General features: G+C 42.6%; 1 protein-coding gene across 11 annotated transcripts in view; it reads right to left on the reverse strand.

Annotated features, from left to right (window-relative positions):
• Window positions 1–17,694, reverse strand: part of LOC136058555 (poly(rC)-binding protein 3-like) — a 480,047-nt gene that overhangs the window by 5,007 nt on the left and 457,346 nt on the right. For 9 of the 11 annotated variants that reach the window (XM_065752098.1, XM_065752096.1, XM_065752097.1 and 6 more), the window contains 3 exons: window positions 16,596–16,648; window positions 9,807–9,976; window positions 6,661–8,523 (listed from right to left, as the gene is read on the reverse strand). In XM_065752098.1, coding sequence (XP_065608170.1) covers window positions 8,427–8,523; window positions 9,807–9,976; window positions 16,596–16,648 — 320 coding nt within the window. In that variant the 3' untranslated portion in view covers window positions 6,661–8,426. Of the gene's footprint in view, window positions 1–3,993; window positions 4,677–6,660; window positions 8,524–9,806; window positions 9,977–16,595; window positions 16,649–17,694 lie in introns of those variants that run through there. The other 2 variants (XM_065752106.1, XM_065752105.1) reach the window with 2 other exon arrangements.

Here is a 17,694-nt window from a genome sequence, read left to right on the forward strand (position 1 = left end):
ACAGCACAATGCACTGATGCAGAAACTTTGCAATTTAATTGATGTTGTGTTCAAGAAAAGCAGTATTTTCTTGTATCTCTAAAAAGTGTCTTCGGGCCAAATTTCCCCATGTGAAGCAGTTTGTCTCTATTTAATCTTCTCTTCATCTCTTTGCATAGAACTACCCTGACTTTGGCTGGGAAAAGAAATGCAAGTTATTCACTTGTTTAGGCGTCTAGACCAGGTCTTTCCTCCCAGAAATATACCTGAGGCACTAATGCCTTGGGTGATTAATTGGTGGTTACAGTTCTTATGGAGAGTATGAGATAGCTGTGTTCAAATCCCTCTTCTCCCTCATCCTTTGAACTTAACCATTCCTGTGATCTAGTTGAGACTAACTGTTGTAGTCTTCCTTGTAGGAGTTCTGCCAATATAAAATGATTCCATTAGTGAGTATGCAACTTTCTTGTCTGATAAATAACAGCATTCAGCTGAGAAGGGACAGCTCCTGTTCCATGTATGTAACTAGTGCTGAAATACATTCATCTGCCTTTGTTTTCTTTTGGTTGACTATTCCAGGCGACGTTTGTACATTTGTTAGCCAGAACTCTTGATAACAAATTGATGATGTGAAAGCTGCAGAAGTTGTATTATTTTTCAGTTGTTAGCTGAAAGTTGTGTGGGCGTGACCTTTTTATCAGATGCATGTGGTTTTTTTATCTGCCTTTGGGCATGAATGGTTTAGTTTTCTATCTAGATAATATTCCTAATTTTTCTTTTCCTCCGGATGTATCTTCTTGTGTTTTGTTTTCCTGCTTTGCACGTCAAAGCTATTCAGAAATCTTTTCCAACTAGAATCACTACATTACAATCAATCCTCAGCCTAAATTTTATCACATTTCTGCCTGTTATTTTTTGCCAAAGCTCTCAAAATATTTCCTTTTTTTCTTCACTGTCCACGCCTTCATTTTACCCCTGCTTATCCCCCCCCCCCCCCCCACACACACATGCTTCTGGACTAGTTTAAATCTCAGTCTGTCCTAGCCAGTTCTGCAAGATGCATGGAAATCATTTATGTGAAAGATGCTGTTCATGACAGAGTGGCTGCTGCCCTTTGCCTAGTAGCATTGCTAGGACACCAACGTCCTGATCTACTTTGTGTTGAGCTGCACTAATGTTCTGTTTGTTCTTTATCCCCCTTTTTTCTTTTTCCCTTTACACTAGCTGGGCTAGGCAGAGAAACAGCATTTAATGTTTAGGAAATTAAAGATAAAATTGTCCTCATTGCAAAAGCAGCTTCAACATTCTCTTGAAGGGTAATAACATAAATATATTTTGAAAAGTAATAACATAATTTTATCAGGTACAGCCTATCGTTGAAAGCAGCCTAGGGTTTGGAGTAGCTAATTCAACACTGAGTCATGCTTCCTGCATGCTGGGATGCAATGAAGCATTCCGTAATCTTCTCTGTGGAGTGCCCTTTTTCTGCATCCTACTGAAAAAGCTGTTAACTTCTATGGTTTTCCAGGTCTGTACGCACATCTTGGGTATATCACAATTCCTGGCTCAAACTTGAGACAGAGAATCCATTACAACTCTTTGCACCCTTGTTTCCAATGAAAACAGGAGCAATATACTGCACAGGTAGCCAGCGAAGACCATCAAGGGAACCCTGAGGTCAGTACAAAAGACATAAGTGTGGATCTCAGAGTGGCGATGCTGGCTGTAGAATTAGGCTCGTATCACTAAGGATGCTAGTCGCTTACACTGCCAAAAACTCTGGTTCCACAGGACAAAGCAGTAAATGTGAAAAGATTACCATTAACCTAAAAAAGGGAAGTGGCCAGAGTGCGCAAAAGAAGTGCTGCATGCAGCAGCAACTTGGAGCCAGGCCTTGTCTTTCACTTTAAATGTGAACAGAAAACTTGAGGCTGTGGATTTGCTGAAGCACTACAGTCAAACAAGGAGACGAATGGCTCATGAGGTATTTCAGGGCAGGATGGGAGAGGCTGTGAGCCAGTACTCCTTCTTCCTTTTTAATGATGCCAATTGTAATGCGCCTCCCAGATGCTGGCCTCTTTTCCTGACTAATGAAAGGTGTTTTTGACAAGCCTTGTCATTGTACACTGCTGCGGGCATAGGAAAAAAAATGAGAAGCCTCAACAATTGCTTGTGCAGTTATTTCCATTTCCCAAATAACTGAGCTTAAAATAAGCCCAGGAAAACACGAGAGATACAAAGCAGTGGCTTCTTGTAGCAAGAGGCCCAATTCTGTCTCTTCTGTGCTGTGTGGAAAGTACTCCAGGAGCAGCTTTCTTAAAAAAAACAAAGCACCTGCAGAAATACTGCTTGCCATGCTAATTACAGTCTGGATCCATGTAATCATGTGAAGAACTGCCATTCCTGAGGACGAAAGTGCTAGTGCAGATTCTGCTATTGCCAGTATTGCACAGTTGTTACACTCTTTCCCAATGAGCACTGGGACCTGAAGCTTGATGATATGAAACCTTTAATCATTAATGAAAACAAGCAGTTTGTCTATGATCTTAGTTTGACAATCCATAAAATAGTGTTTCTCAAATGACAAATTAGCCACTCGGTTACAAAGAACAAAGTTTAAGCAACACAACAGTTGTATGCACAAAGCTACCATGTCTTTTTTTAAATCAGGAAAAAAATTTATTTATAAAAACGTCTCAATTAACTGTCAAGTCTCTAGCTGAATACAGTGGTTTAGAACACTAACAGCCCATGCTTTTATACAGATTAGCCAAAGCATGAACATCGATGGAAATTAATCCTCGAAAATTGCTTTGCTTTATGTTATGACCCACAACAGTGTTAAAACTGGAGCAACACAAGAGTTAGGAAGCACAGTTGCTTAAAGAGTAAAAGAAGTATTTTCTTTTGATGCCTCAGAATAATAAGAAAGTTAGAAATGGCAGAAACTCCTCTGTAGATTAGTCCATAGAAAGCATTGTCTCATGGGGCTTTGGAAAAGTCCTGTCTGGTGGCTAATGCACTAGGGCATGATGAGATACATTACAGAGCCCCCAGGCCAGTAACTTCTGAAGTCAGCCTAAAATGTAGGAACAAAAATGAGGAAAAGAAAAAAAAATGCAAAAAAATGAAAAGAAAAAAAAAAGAAAAAAAAAAAGAAAAAAATCTTCTCACTATTAAAAAAATAACACTTGAGTACAACCAGCACAGAACAGCATTTCAATGTAGGCAAGTTTTCCCACACAGCTTGGGTTTTGTTTTGTTTTGTTTTTCAAATGTCAGCTATTGGAACAGTTAGAACAGTCCAGAACCGTTTTACAGCATTTTTCTAGAGCTGTGAAATAGCTGAGGTACCTTGACATTATTTCCAGTTTTTCCTTCGTTATATACAAACAAAAAAGAAAAAAGAAAAAAGAAAAATCCCAACAAAAAAACCCACCAACACAACTCCAAAACAACCAAAAAGCCCATCTGCATAAAAGTGCAAACTGTGGCAATTCTACAAATGGTTACAGTGACACAACTTAGTGCAAAGGTACTAAGGTGAAGAAAAGCCCACAGAACACCAATGTCACAAAACGCTGAAATAGTACTTAGCCCTATACAATAATAATAACACACTTTGAAATACCATGTCTTAAAAAGTATTGCATTTGCACTGTGTTTTTAGTTTATATTAAAATGCACTGAATACAGTTCAGTTGTTAAAGCTCTGTGTCCAAGGAGTGCAAAGTGGATGAACATGGCGGGCTAATGGGATGCTGGATTCGGAAGTGGTGAGGAAAACAATATTGCATTACTGAGTTATGCAGCAGAAACTAAAAAGAAGGTGGATGGACCAACAGAAAATGCAGTTAAAAACTAGTTCCAACAGCTAGCAACCAGCCATTACATCACCCAGCTCCCTTTGACTTGGCTGCTATTGGGCTTCCAGATTGCATAATTCTAAAGAAGGGATGCTGTCTGTCTAGAAAGTTGTGGTGCCTTTTCTAAGAAAAGCACAGAGACCTCATGTATGTCTATATATTTTGCCCTCATTGCCTTCCAATCGTTTTTCTGAGCCCCGGTGGCCTGTTGCCTGCCTGCCTTTGGTACTGCCTGGCCGCCATCCCTGTGTGCAGGGGGAAGGTGGGGCCTTGAGTGCCTCGGCCCCGCGCAGCTGTTGGAACTAGTTGCTGCCGGGCGCCTGGGTGTTAGTCGTTATGGCAAGTGGAAGACGGCTGGAGGTGGCAACGTTAACGCTAGCGACTTAACAGAAAGGAAAAGATGCCATATTGTTTCCTTGATTACTAGGATCTACCACAGACTCTTGGTAGAGCTGGCAGAGCTTGCATTGTGTCTCATCCCTTCAATATGGAGCAAACTTCTGGCGGTCAGATTTCTTAACCCCGCTCGTCGAAGGAATTTTGGCAGTGTAAGCGGACAAATTCCCCGTGGCCCCCGTGGCGGCCGCGGCATTTAGTGCCAGGAGTGGGACAGTTTTCATGCCAAGCAGACTGGAGACAGGAACGGCATAGTGGGTGGTTGGCAGAGTTGGTAGGGGAGGGGGGGTACTGACGGTAACGGCGGAGGCGGCCGCCAGCACGGCCATGGAGGTGGGGGTGGAGGTAGGGGTGGCAGACTGAGAGAGGTTCATGTTGAGGTCAACAGGGGTCGTGACGGAAGCGGTCTGGGTGCTGACTTTAGCCATCTCTAAGCTGCAAACGAAGAGAGGAAGAGGAACAAACAGGTTGGGAGGGTCCAGCCAGGGCGGTGGGGTGGGGAGGGAGGGATGGATGAGACGGATGGACGGACGGGGGCGAGCGACCACGAACGGGCGGGGGTTAGATCGGTGGGCGAGGGGGATGGAGGAGTGGGAGGGAGAGGGGAAGAGAGAGAAAAAAGGGAAAATGAGGGTCAAAGGAGGAACATGTTATGTGTTAAAGAAGAGAAATAACAAAAAGGGTTTTCCGTGACTTGATGGTGAAAACGTTGCTGAGGCTCTAAAGGAAGTTCTTTCCAAAACATGAAAATAAAAAAAAGGGTTGGGGAGGTTAGGCTAATTTATTTTACACATGGAAAAAAAGTAAAAATCTAAGGAATGCAGGTAATGGCAAAAAGATGGAAAAACCAAAACTTAAAAGTAAACTTAAAAGAACTATGAAGTTTACTCCCCAGCACTGATAGAGAGTGAGTTTTGCTTTCCAAAATCTTACAGTATTTTTGAAAAGGGGACACGGGGGGTTTTGGTAATTTTTTTTTCAGTTGGTCAATTTTGTGATAGAAATAGTACTCTTGGTCATTTTGATAGGATGAGAGGCTGTTAAGCGGTAGTTTGCTCTTCCCATGTAAGGTGTCAAGCTTTTGTTTCACAAAGTTAGTCTCATTTAATTCCCTGTGAGGTCAGTGTGCATTTTTCATATAAAAGAAACCTGATCAGACAACATGTTCACTTGGGTTTTGTAATTCCCCTCGACTTCTTTTTTTCTTTTTTTTTTTTAATCACAACAAAATATTTATGCAATCTAATTATTAGAAGGAAATCAATCAGAAAAAAAAGGAAGACTGGAACAACACCTCGGCTTCCACAGCAGTGGTATCCATTCTGAGCTCATCACAACGATTACAGTTAACATCACCCATCAGCTGACAGACAGTACTACATTGATACAACATAAACATTATCACACAGATCCCAAGAGCACAAGGCAATTCAGAGTGACCCAACCTCTCACTCCAAAGAAGTGAGGGGCACTTTGGAGCATATGTAGGTATCAAACAACATTCATTTTACCATAAGTAAGTCCACCCACTGGAAGGCCAGTAGAATTTGGCCTGTGTATTTAGGCTTGTTTCTGTCTGTTTTTGTTTTTTTTTTTACACTGAAATATGAAGGGCATGTTGTGTTGTGTTGTGTTTTGTTTTGCATGACAAACCTAGTTAAATCCCTCCTTTGATACATGCCTGTTACACTTTGTGCACTGTACTTTGGGGTCAGCAAACAATCTGGAAATTATGCTAATTTCGGTATGCATTTTGTATGTAACCACCTGGGAGCTATTACTGCATAACATAGATAAGATGATGGGTTAGCAAATCATGACAGGCTCCCATTATACATGTTGCAGCAGAGCAAGCCACCAGTGAGGGGCTGCCTGGCAGGGGACCCGCCACCTCTTAGTTTTATTGGGTCTAGGGGAAGCTTGCCAGCCAAGGGGTTGGTCAGCAGCAGTAGCCCAGCTCCTCACCCCAAGTGGCAGAGAGAAACGGTTGCCTTATGCAGGGCATGGGAGAACCTTGCTTCTTCTCATCTGAGACTTTGGTGCAGCTGTGAGGAGCAGCCCCTCGTCTGCTTGTGGCCAGAGAGTTACAAGCAGAAGGCATGACCCCTTGTAGTGTGATGGGAAGCACTCAAGCAATGAACGAGCATTAAATGGGCAGTGATGTTGGAATATCGCTTCCCAGAGCTCTGCTGCTAAAGGTGAGGTTAAAGGATACGTAAAGCTGATGTGAGCTGGGGAAAGGAGAGCAGAGGAGAGGGAAATGTTTGAGTACTACACTCCTCCCCTCAAAAGAAAAGGGCTCTTGTGATACTAGTGCCTCAGGTACGTTGCCTGGGAAGTTGGAAGATGTGACGTCTTCTCTGATGGGGTGGGAGAGGAGGAAGGCTGTGTGAAATGGCAGACCGTACTCAGTGTTTCCGAACTTCCCTGCCTTGTGTTTAAAAATGATGAGTTCCTACTGACAAATGGATGGAAGCGGAGGCTGAGCGCATTGTCCTGCACCAACACAGACAGCTGATCTCACAGGCTTAGCACTGGTGTTGAGCCACCCAGACTCCCTGCCTGGTGTACTTGCTCAGGTACAACAGAAGCGCTAATTGGCATTACTTCACCTTTATTTGTGGTGGTAACGAGGGAAGGTGAAAGTACATCAGGTTGGCTTCCAGCCTGTCCTGTGACAGCGGCAGTTTCCCAAATCGGTTACACATACAACAGAATCGAAGAAGGAAGCTGACGAGCAGACTTGATACAGAAATTTCATTATGCCAATTTTCCACTTTGAAGAGCTACGCTTACAAATACATACATTGAAGGCCACGTCTTGCATTGCCCGACTAGCGTACGGAAGGAATAAAGCTCGAGATTGCCTTTGTTGGTTCTGTTCTGTGAATGAATCTTTCGTCAATACGGAAGTGAAAAACATCTTCAGGAAACTGCTCTTCAACAAGAAGAAAGTGCTGCTGGCTACAGGTCACTTACACCCCAAAGTCAAATATTACATAGGAAACCTAAGCTGTGGTTCATTCTTAATAAAAGCTAGAAGATGTAATTGGATAATGAAAATCCAGTTACTACAACGGTTACCAGTTAAGAGACAGAAGATTTTACAAGAAAAAAAGACATTTCTACTGCAAACAAGCTGGGACAAATTCTGCTAATACAGAGTTCAACCCTTGGATAGTCAACACAGAACGAAAACAATACTTCAGAAAGATTTAAATCTCTGTCTTGATATCGTAGCAACGTATTTATATATCTGTAATTTAGAGTACTTAATCTTATGTACACATTCAACACCAGATTGCAATAATATTCCTAAAACAACCTGATAAATTGCTATATAGATGGCAACTTTGGTTGGAGAGTAGCTTAAGGATACACACAGAGGAATACATTGGATAAGTTTTTCACATCCCATGCTGCTGTGAGACATTATCTATGCAAAAATACTGGCCCTGGAAACCAAATCTATGAGAATGTCAGATCTTGGGGGGAAGAGTAAAAAGAAAAGTCCATCTTACCCTGAATGCTTATATTATGGCTTTTATTTATTATTTTATAATATATATATATATTTTTTTTTTTCTTGACATCCCAAACTATATCTTGGTACTGTACTGCCAGCCAGCACTGTGGCTGTGGTGGCACCTCACTGGACAGACATTTCTCTTGGGAAAAGAGAAATCTGGAGCAGTGTAACTTACTGAACAAAAAAGCCACCTTATATCCTATGTCACCTTAGAACTTACTTAATATATTATACATTACTTTAAGAGTCTTCATTTACAAATGAAGTCACTTCATCTAAGTACAGTTTCAACATATGGTACATTATAATATATGATGGTCTGTTGTAGATGATGGTAACAAATGACTTTTCTAGAAAGCCAACAGGAAGAAAATATTTTCTGGTTTCACAGGGTATAGATTGAGCATCCATGTATTTGACTGCTGAGAAGTTTTCTTCTTTGCAAAAGTATCTTAAAAGACCCCATGTATATCTCTCATTCCATCAAAAGATTTGTTAAACAGTAATTAAACAGAATTGTGAGAGTTCACAGGCTTTGCTAAAGTGAGTCAAAGAGAGGTTTGTTCACTAGAGGTTCTGTCTCTGGTGAGCAGCTCACTGCAACTCCAGAAATGAGTGCATTATTTTATTTGCATGCTTTAGCTGTCTTGAAGATCTTAAATTGTTATCTTCTGAGATCCAGGTGCATGCCATATGGTGTTTGTGCAACTAAAAATGAAGGGGTCTATTCTCGTCTCGATGTGTGGGGAATCCCTGAACACCAAGAGAAGAACATATCCTTAAGGGTTAAAGGAGGGAACACATTTTTATTTGATTACAGGGCTTACGGAAGTGACTTATATTTGCTATAAAGAATATAAATCAAAAGAGCTGTAGGTTGTTTTAGGCATCTGGAAACACCTTATCTTAGGCTTCATGACGCCACTCCTGAATATGTTTTTCTCTAGGAAACTGTTTCCAAATTGAACTATGAAAAGTAGTAGTTTTGTTTGCTGTAATACAGAGCTGTACCAATGTCCTGTTCCTTCATAACCACGTCTGCAGTTATTGCAGCGCAGAACTGAGGTGTAAAGGAGGTCGGACCAAAGAGGAACCTGGTGACCTACCATGACCACAGCTCTGTATATAAATGACACACTTTCTACTTCCTTAACAGCAAACATAATCAAACACAGCACCCAATTTGTATCACAATATTTTTTTTTTTAAAGAAAACCCAAAAAGCCCCCCCAAAACAACACAAAATTAAAACCAAATCCCAAAGCAATAGATAGCTACTCCTAACATTTGTTGCCTTGAACCACAATTTACAGTTAGCTCTGTGAGACAGCACCGTATCTATCCACTTCACTTTCTTCTCAGCGTAACAGCAAGTAAAAGCAGTACCAATGTTGTTAATATATTTCTAAATAATCATATCAAACTTGACAGAGATTTAAGCTGTCTCGATGGCTTAACCAAACAGCAGTGTTGTCATTAATCCTGGTGCTGAGAAGTGGCAAAGCAGATACGTTTCATTCTGTCTCATTAGGGAAAGCTTTTTACAAATTTGTGCTTCTGTCACCACAGAAATAAATCCTGTGCCTTTTTAGCAACCACGTGTCAGTTTCATATCAACTCTGAGTGGCAATTTCCAGCTAGTAAATTAAATCTGGTTTTGCAATCTGTTTCATTGTATTTGCCATTTAGGGCAGCAAAACAGGTCCGTAACAAGTATTTCCTTCTGAAGAAGTTATAATTGCCATTTTTAATCCACCCATGTTTTAAGGTGGGTGCAATTGTGAATATCCAGATTTTTTTGAGCTTTAATCGTTCAAATTGTACCTGGACTTGCACCAGATTAAGCTGCTTTCCACGTAAGCCAACAGTAAGGACAACTTCTAACGATACAGGCTTCACAATTCTTTGGGAATCAAATGGAATTATTCAGAATGAACACTGCAAAGCAACTTTCTGGATCTACCCAGGACAAACATTTGCAGGAGAGCAGTCAGAGCAATCCTGAGGAAGCATTATCACTTACAAAGTCAACTTACCTTGCATTAATGAGGTACTGTGCTAAGCTGATGTTTGCGGGGGATCCTGTGATTGTAACTTGTCGTTCTGCAGAGCCTTCTGTGGCATTAGCAATCTTGATCTGCGCTCCTGACATCTGCCTGATTTCATTTATCTTACTGCCTTGTCTGCCAATAATGCAGCCTATTAGCTGGAGTGGGACAAAGACTGAGATTAGTGCCAGGGACAGAGGCAAAAACCACTTCACTGCAATTTGTAGTATTGATAAAAAACAGAGTTTATGTAAGTAAGTCTCAGTATCAAACTGGGAGACTTTTGCTGTGCTGATCGGAAGGAGTCACCAGCACGGCCTACCAGCACAATGTCCTCATGTCTCTAAATCAAGTTTTTGCTACCTGGGTAGGCATCAAGAGAGCATCAGACCCTCTAGCTACCTTCTGTGGCATAAAATGACAGAGTTCCAGTGCTGATGAATGCAAGGCACAGCCCAGTCTGAGCCCCCAGTGAGAGCAGCTGGCCCAGCACAGCCAGACAGACCACGCCGTGCTCCCGCCCAGTCCTGCACGGCTCCCGTGCCATCACCTGTCCTAAGCCTCACAGGGATGCATGGGCCTGTCCTGCACTGTTAAAAAGTCAGTGGGATTTACAGCTGTGCAATTGCAGGTAGAAGCACGTATAGGAAAAGACTTTCCCTACCACTCCTTCTGATGGGTTACCCTTTGTCACTGCTGTATTTGCAGTATCCTGGCAGATACAGATTCACACTCTCCAGACATTTTAGCAAAAAAGGAACAACAACAAAAAAAAACCCTTAACCTTTGCTTCACATTTGACAAGCAGAATGACAAAGCAGCTAGCAAGGCAGCCATAACAGACACGGAGCACAAGAACATATGTGAGAGGGAAAAATATGCTTTAGGAGCACACGCAGAGGATTTCCTATCGTGTTGGAGCAGGAGGGCCTCATTTAACTCCTCACCCCAAAGACCTATTGTTCGTATGTTGCTACCAGGTGCACGCGCAGAGCCTTGTGTGTGCTCCACCATTAATATAACCAGACAACAGCCAGGTGGTCATGGAGAAAAACACTACTGAAGACCTCTCTGCTTACTGTGCTTTCCTCTCATCGTCTCCACGGTCCATGGATCATTAAGGTGAAGCAGGAGGGATGAGCACCCAAAGAGCTGATGGCAGTGCAAGTGCCAGCCAGTGGGGCTTCTGGTTTTTATCACCGTAGTCCATCAGTATGCACAGAGCAGAGACAGACCTGCCAGGGCATCCTCCTACAGGAACACTGACAGCACCCCATCCACTCTTATCTGTTAAAACCTGGCGACAGATTTCCATCATTTTGTTCCTGAGAATCATTTGCACGCTGCATCTTAGCTGTAATTTGCCCATCTCTGGTTATAAGTATTTGCTGTTAAGGGAGCAGAATGGAATATGGAGCGGGGAAAAAACTTGGGTTATCTTTACTTGGCTCTGAGATGATGAGCCGAAAGTGCCTGGTTAAGAACCTGTCTGCTGCATCCAGGCTCCTCCTATCAGCATTCAGGCTCTGTCAAGCATCAGCAAGGCAAACCAAAACATTTTCAGATTCCTCTGACACTTGTCAACTATGCGCAGGACCTTCTCGTCCCTGTAATAATTATGTCTTAACCGTGAACAAAAAAAGTAGATTGCACATCAGTACGTCTAGATAAAATATGATATGAAATACGATAAAGTCACTTGCTTAAAAGAACTTGCTTCGTCTAGAAACATGTAAAAGTATATAAAGGTATAAAAAAAGAAGGATTTCAATGAGTCCAGTTGTCACGGGGCGTTGTCGTTAGCTGTAGTGTTCAGGTCAGAGGAACGCGTAGAGGTGTGCAGTGGGCACACTGCAGTCACCAGCTCTGGGAAGGGACCTCTGGGTCACACAGGGACTGTTACTGCTCATGCTACAGGTCCTTGGAAGGCACTTTCAATACAGGCGTGATAGGGAAAGAATTTGTAGGCTTGTAGATGACTTCAAGTTATATATGTCCAGATCAGTCCAGACGGGCCCAGGATAACAATGGTGCAGTTGTCTGGAGGAGCACTGTTAATTTATATACTGTTTATGGCAACAGTCTGTGATGCAGACACCAAGTCTGTGCACGTTGTGCTGAGCAGATTCTGGAAGACTGCTCAAGGCTTTGTTAAAGACCGCTTTAAAACTATCTTTAGCAAGAAGAAAAGTGCGTGATTGCAGGTCCAGTCTGAAGCTCCCCCAGATCACCCTTTGTTTCTGAGATAATGGGCTGCTTAAATTCTACAATTCTACACTCATGAATTCTACAATTCATGGCCAGTGGCCACGTGACCACAGGTAGCACGCAATGCATTTCTCCCTTTGCCACACTAATGCTTCTGGCATCCTTGTTTTACTTGTTCACCTTTGTGCAGCATCTGAAATATTCAAGAGCTGATGGCTTCTGAAAGAAGCTTCGATCTGCCCAGCAGTGGGCATTCCACTGAGCACCAACCTGCTGTAGATTTCCCTGTTCATTGCAGGGGAATTGTACTAGATGACCTTTAAGTGTCCCTTCCAACCCAAGTGGTGCTGTGATTCTTTGATTCCCTTTTACACAGTAGCATGTAAGCTGTCTTGTTTGGAGGCAAAGCCATGTCAAATTGCATCTAATCACATATTTCTCTTTACAAGACTGACCTTTCTCCTGACTTCGGCTGCCCAAGCCCTTCTGTAGCTGCCTATTTATTGCAGTACAGCAGACTCTGTGTTTCTCAGTCCCCAAATCACCACAAAAGCCAACTGTCCTGGGCTTTGCATGTAACACTGCATTTCATAGGTGTGGATTCACTGCTCCTTCAAGCTTAACAGACAAGAGTCTGTGAACATGGAGGACAGTAAACATGCAAAGTCCTCAGAACTTTCAGCACTACATTATCTTTGACACTCGCATGCTTTCTTAACATAGCATGGGTTTAAGTCTCACTTCTACCAGAATAAACCAAAAGAAAGTTCACCAGAAAAGGAAGGATAAAGCTGTTCCATGTGAAAGAGCAGCCAAGCTTCCTATGGGCTATACAAAGCTTATTGTATGCTATATTATAAATGTATATATGTGCTCAAGGTACACAATATACACACACATCTGTATACTTAGAAACATACGCAAACTTTTACGTACATACAATCATCAGATCGCAGAACTGTTAAGAGTTGGAAGGGACCTTTAAAGGCCACCTTGTCCAACTCCCCTGCACTGAACAGGACACCTACAGCAGGTCAGGGTGCTCAGAGGATATGCGTACAAATGTGTGGAGGTGTGCAGATTTTAACTCTCTCAAGGACAGAGCAGAATGGCTAAGATAAGATGAGCACCCAGCCCAGCATCCTGCACATGCTTGCAGAAGGCTCAAACCAACGTAAGGAACAGAGCAAAGCTTGTACTGGTATCTTAAATTCTCATTCTGCATATGGCTTACACATTACCTCAACAGCAGATGGCATCTCTGCCTTCATGCTCAGTAGTCCATGTGCCTGACGAGTCCCCTTTGAACCTGTTTCTGCTCTGCAGCATTTGTTGTCTGTCAGTATCATCATTCATCCTTAAAACTCAAAATTTCAGTTGATGTCCTCTCCATTGTGTACTGTAAACACTGGAGAACTGTTCCCTTTCCCCTTGCTCTACCACCGCGTCTCATCCACCTTCACCTACCTCAGCATACCTCATTTCTTCTCATGCCCACAAAAAAATAAAATAGAAAACCGAATCCTAAAACCCTAGTTTCATTCTGTCCTTCAGTAAAATTCTGCTGGTAACAGAAGCAAATCCAGAGTCTGGGCTTTTACAGAAAGGGACTGGAGGGAGGTCTACTTCGGCTCCCCCTCCACGTCTTCTTGGTGCTGGTGGAGTTTCCCCTGACTTGCCATGTCAGCAGAGATGTAGGCCTCTCTTTTCCATATTATTTTCCCACAATGCTAAATAAATACACTAAGCATAGGTCTTCCCCTTACCATAATGCTGAAGTCACTGACAGGGCCTAACAGACCTTCCTACTGGTTTACTCCTCCATGTTCATCACACTGTCACACTGTAGAGGGAGAACTCAGACATCAAGTTTGTGGTGGGTTTTTTTTTGTTTTTTTTTTCCCCAAGCCCAGTGTTATAGTTCTGTCTCAGGAGATGCGTTGAGCTCACGTTTATCTTTAATCCTGGTATCTTTTCTTATTATGAGTCTTGCACTGGTTTTACTGGTCAATGAAGCAGCTTCTACAACTTGGCATCTGCCAGGTCCCCTGGCTTCTGTGGAAGGGCCTTGATTCAGAATACCACTGGATCTTCTCCAGAGCATCTTGTACACACTATTCAGTCTTTCCCCAACTGTTGCTTTTAAATCCTCCACACAAATGGAAAACTTCTGAGTCAGGGGTGGATTTAAGTGAACATCCAAAGTCCTCAGGGCTTTTCTGGAAGAGGCACTTCCAGATTTGGGGCTGTGTGTCACAGCAGGGTCACATGCTGCCCTTGTGAACTCCTGAGGCCTGGTACCAATCCTCCTACTGCAGGAGGTGAATTGAGATCTGTGGAGATGAGAACTTGGTGTCCCAGAGACTGTCAGCAGAGGAGGAAGAGGAGGCACCGTGGGACCTCCCTGGAGGTTGGGTTTCCCTGGGGGCTTCTCCAAGAGCGCTCTGCTTGCTTGGCCCTCCTCAGACTCCTGCAAGGAAGGACTTCTGACTCCACAGGTGACAGAAGCAGTTTGTCAGGATGCTTTTTCCAGCTTGGATAGGTTTGCATGTCTTTTATATGGAGTACTGATCAGATTTACTGCTTTTTTTAAACGTACGTGGTTTCCAAGTGTGAAGCTTTCCCTACTTGAGTCCCATATATACCCATGGAAATTACACAACATTTTCAGTGTGGTGGCTTTCGTATTATTATTATTGGTTTATTCATTTACTTTCAGTGGCCATTTTTGGAGATCGGGTTACACAATGTTGTGACATCTGATATCTGTGCCCAGCAGTGATGCCACCCCTTCTGCTCCCTAAAGGACAGCTGTTGTAACAAGAAGCCCACACAGAGGTTCGTTCAGAACACACCTCAAGTCTGAGCTCTTTGTTCTCTTTAAACTTGATTTCCCTCCACCAGATTCATACTAGGACTTTGGCTTTTTGTGTTTATCATTATCTTGATTTTAAAAAATAGTTGTAACACAAACATGTAGGCGCAGTGGCAACTGCAGAGCAAGCCTCGTGCTGTTCTCATCTGTGCTGGACTTCTGCAGGCCTGCATGCATACGATGAGGGATTTTCTGCCCAAAACAGGACTACGAGATGCTGGTTGAGAAAGTGAAGTCAAATTACCAGTGCAGGAGCACAACTGCTGCTGCCTCGCCCATCTGAACCAAAGCAATAATTTCCTTTCACTGTCTGCAAGCTGTTTATATGCACAACCCCACCTTGGCCTTGGTTTTCTCACCTTTAGCAACGTCCACAAAGCACACACTGTGAAGCTCAACAAATCTTCTATTAGAAACAACACACAGATGTGTATTTGCATCTGAAAGGATAGTGCCGAGCCAGAGCAATTCATAGCTCCTCATCAGAAACAGGTCATTTTTTTCCTTTTCTAGTACACTACAGCACACTAGGGCAGCTGTCTCCCTGTCTGTCTGCTGGTAACCCTGAAGAAGTGAAGTCAGAAGAGTAACCTCAGCTTTACATCAGTGGGGGCAAGAACAAAAATCGCCTGAAAGTCAGATTACAAAAACTTGCTTTGTAAGGATAAGTAGCATGCTCTCATAAAATCCTCAACATACAGTAAATTGGGTTATAAAGTACTGACAAATCAGCAGGGCGGCCTTTAAGTCACATAAAGCTTATAAAACCACTGTGCTCATAAAATAAAGATTTACCTTTGCCTCTTCTTTGTTGTTCCGCATTTTTTTTCTTACTGTAAATCACTGCCACTGAGTTTAATAGGGCTTATACAATATTGTAAGTCTCTCTTAAATAATATAATTCCTATTTGTGTTCCCACTCGCACTTGAAAGCTTTTTTCACTAGAGGAGGAACTGTCCATTTTCCAGGTGACTCATTTGTAATGCAAACTGAAAAAAAACCCTGCTGCTAATAAAAGAGAACAAAACTAGAAGGCATTTTTGCACGATGCACAGAGCATCAGCTGAGCAGCTGCTTGAGGATTAGCTCTGTACTGCTCAGGAGACTGCGTCTGTCCGCCACAGCCAGTGCAGAGCTGCTGGAGTCCCTGTTTTCAGATAAATGCTTGTGTTGGACCTCTGCATAACCCATGCCTGGTTTGCAGCTTCATGTAACCTTCTACAGGGGAAATACTCCACCCTGGGGGAAGCACAGTCTCTGGTGCAGACCAGCTCAGTCCCACCATCGTGGTGCAGGGGTCTCCAGCCAACCCATAGCACATGTGGACTGTGCAGTTCTGACTACCTCCAGCCCCCCTGCTAAGGGCAGGAATGACACGGTACCTGTCTCAGACCACGACTGCTTTTCACTAAAAGCATCAGACAACCAGGCTTTGAGGAAATGGGTGAAACACCATGGCATGGCCACCACTGTGCAACTAAGCCCGCAGCACTGGAGGTGTGACAGATGAGAGGGCCACCTTCACTACTGCTGTCAGCGTGTCAGTAACTCACAGCACCCTCCTCCCCTCCAAACCAGACCCCAGGTTACTTCTGAGGGCTAGTGTTTGCAAGTCAGCCTGGATGACAGAATTCCTCCCTGGTGGCAGAGGAGAGCAAGAAGGGAAAGTGGTACTGACTATGGGTCCACTTACATCGTTGGGAATAGTAAGTTCATGGGAACTGGTTGGAGAAGTGGCATCCAGTCCTATGTGGGGAACAGAGGGAAAATGTTATGCCAGTTGTCTGCAATAAAGGGTAAGACACAACACGCCAACAAGCGATATTATAAAGGAGGAAACGTACCAAAGAAAAAAATAGAGGAGCAAAGAAAAGTAGAGAAGTGCTAGCAAAACAGAAATGAAAGAAAGAGATGCAGAACTCAAGAGGGTTGGTCTTGCTTTAAAAGAGTCTTATTTTAATTAACCTTTAACCCACCAAAACAACAAATGTCACGTGATTCCACAGAGTCATACAAATCCTTTAGAAAATGGAGGGTTTCACCTACAAATCATTTCTGAAGCTCATCATAAATACATTGATTCAGAAATTAACGGGTGGCTGAAATTTGACCTCTCTACCTGGTGTTGTAGAATACAGAAAATTACAGTGGAACTCAAACAAAAGAAAAATTAGTTGAACCGAATACATATCCATGAAAATTAAACAGTAAACTAAAAATAACAATGAAGAAATTAACCTAGAATTTGGAAATTATTCGTGGGATTAGTTGGTGAAGAATGCTGGGAAGGGTCATTTTTGAAGGGAAAAGTACCAAATAATGTAAGCTGCATACATTTGTTTTTAAATTGGGTGGACAAAAGGAAAATACTCAGGAGAAATGGAATTACTGCTCTAACACACGGTAGCATTATAGGAACACATCTCATGAATACAACCAGGAAAAGATTAAGGAGCAGCATGTTAATGACAAGAATGAGGAACATGGAAAGCTGGGAAAGGCCATTCAGTGTTACTTGCAGATATTTTATCAGATACATCATGAGGAAACAAAAATGCTTTTTGGATGTCATTTCTCTCCCCTCCTTATTTATTTATCTATTTACTTGTTTGGTTGTTCAGATTTGTTCATTATCCACTGTGAAGACATGCCAAAATACTCATTTCCAACTAGAAAGGGTAGAAGTTATTTACAAAACAGCAACTCATCTACAGTTTACTTAAGTTTACATTCTACGATGAATTGTGTAAACTTATTTGACATTGACTACAACACAATCAAGTTGCTCACAA

This window comes from Cyrtonyx montezumae, unplaced genomic scaffold (genome assembly GCF_038088225.1).
Source record: "Cyrtonyx montezumae isolate F1298 unplaced genomic scaffold, pur_monq_1.0 scaffold_8, whole genome shotgun sequence".
NCBI classification, from domain to species: domain Eukaryota; kingdom Metazoa; phylum Chordata; class Aves; order Galliformes; family Odontophoridae; genus Cyrtonyx; species Cyrtonyx montezumae.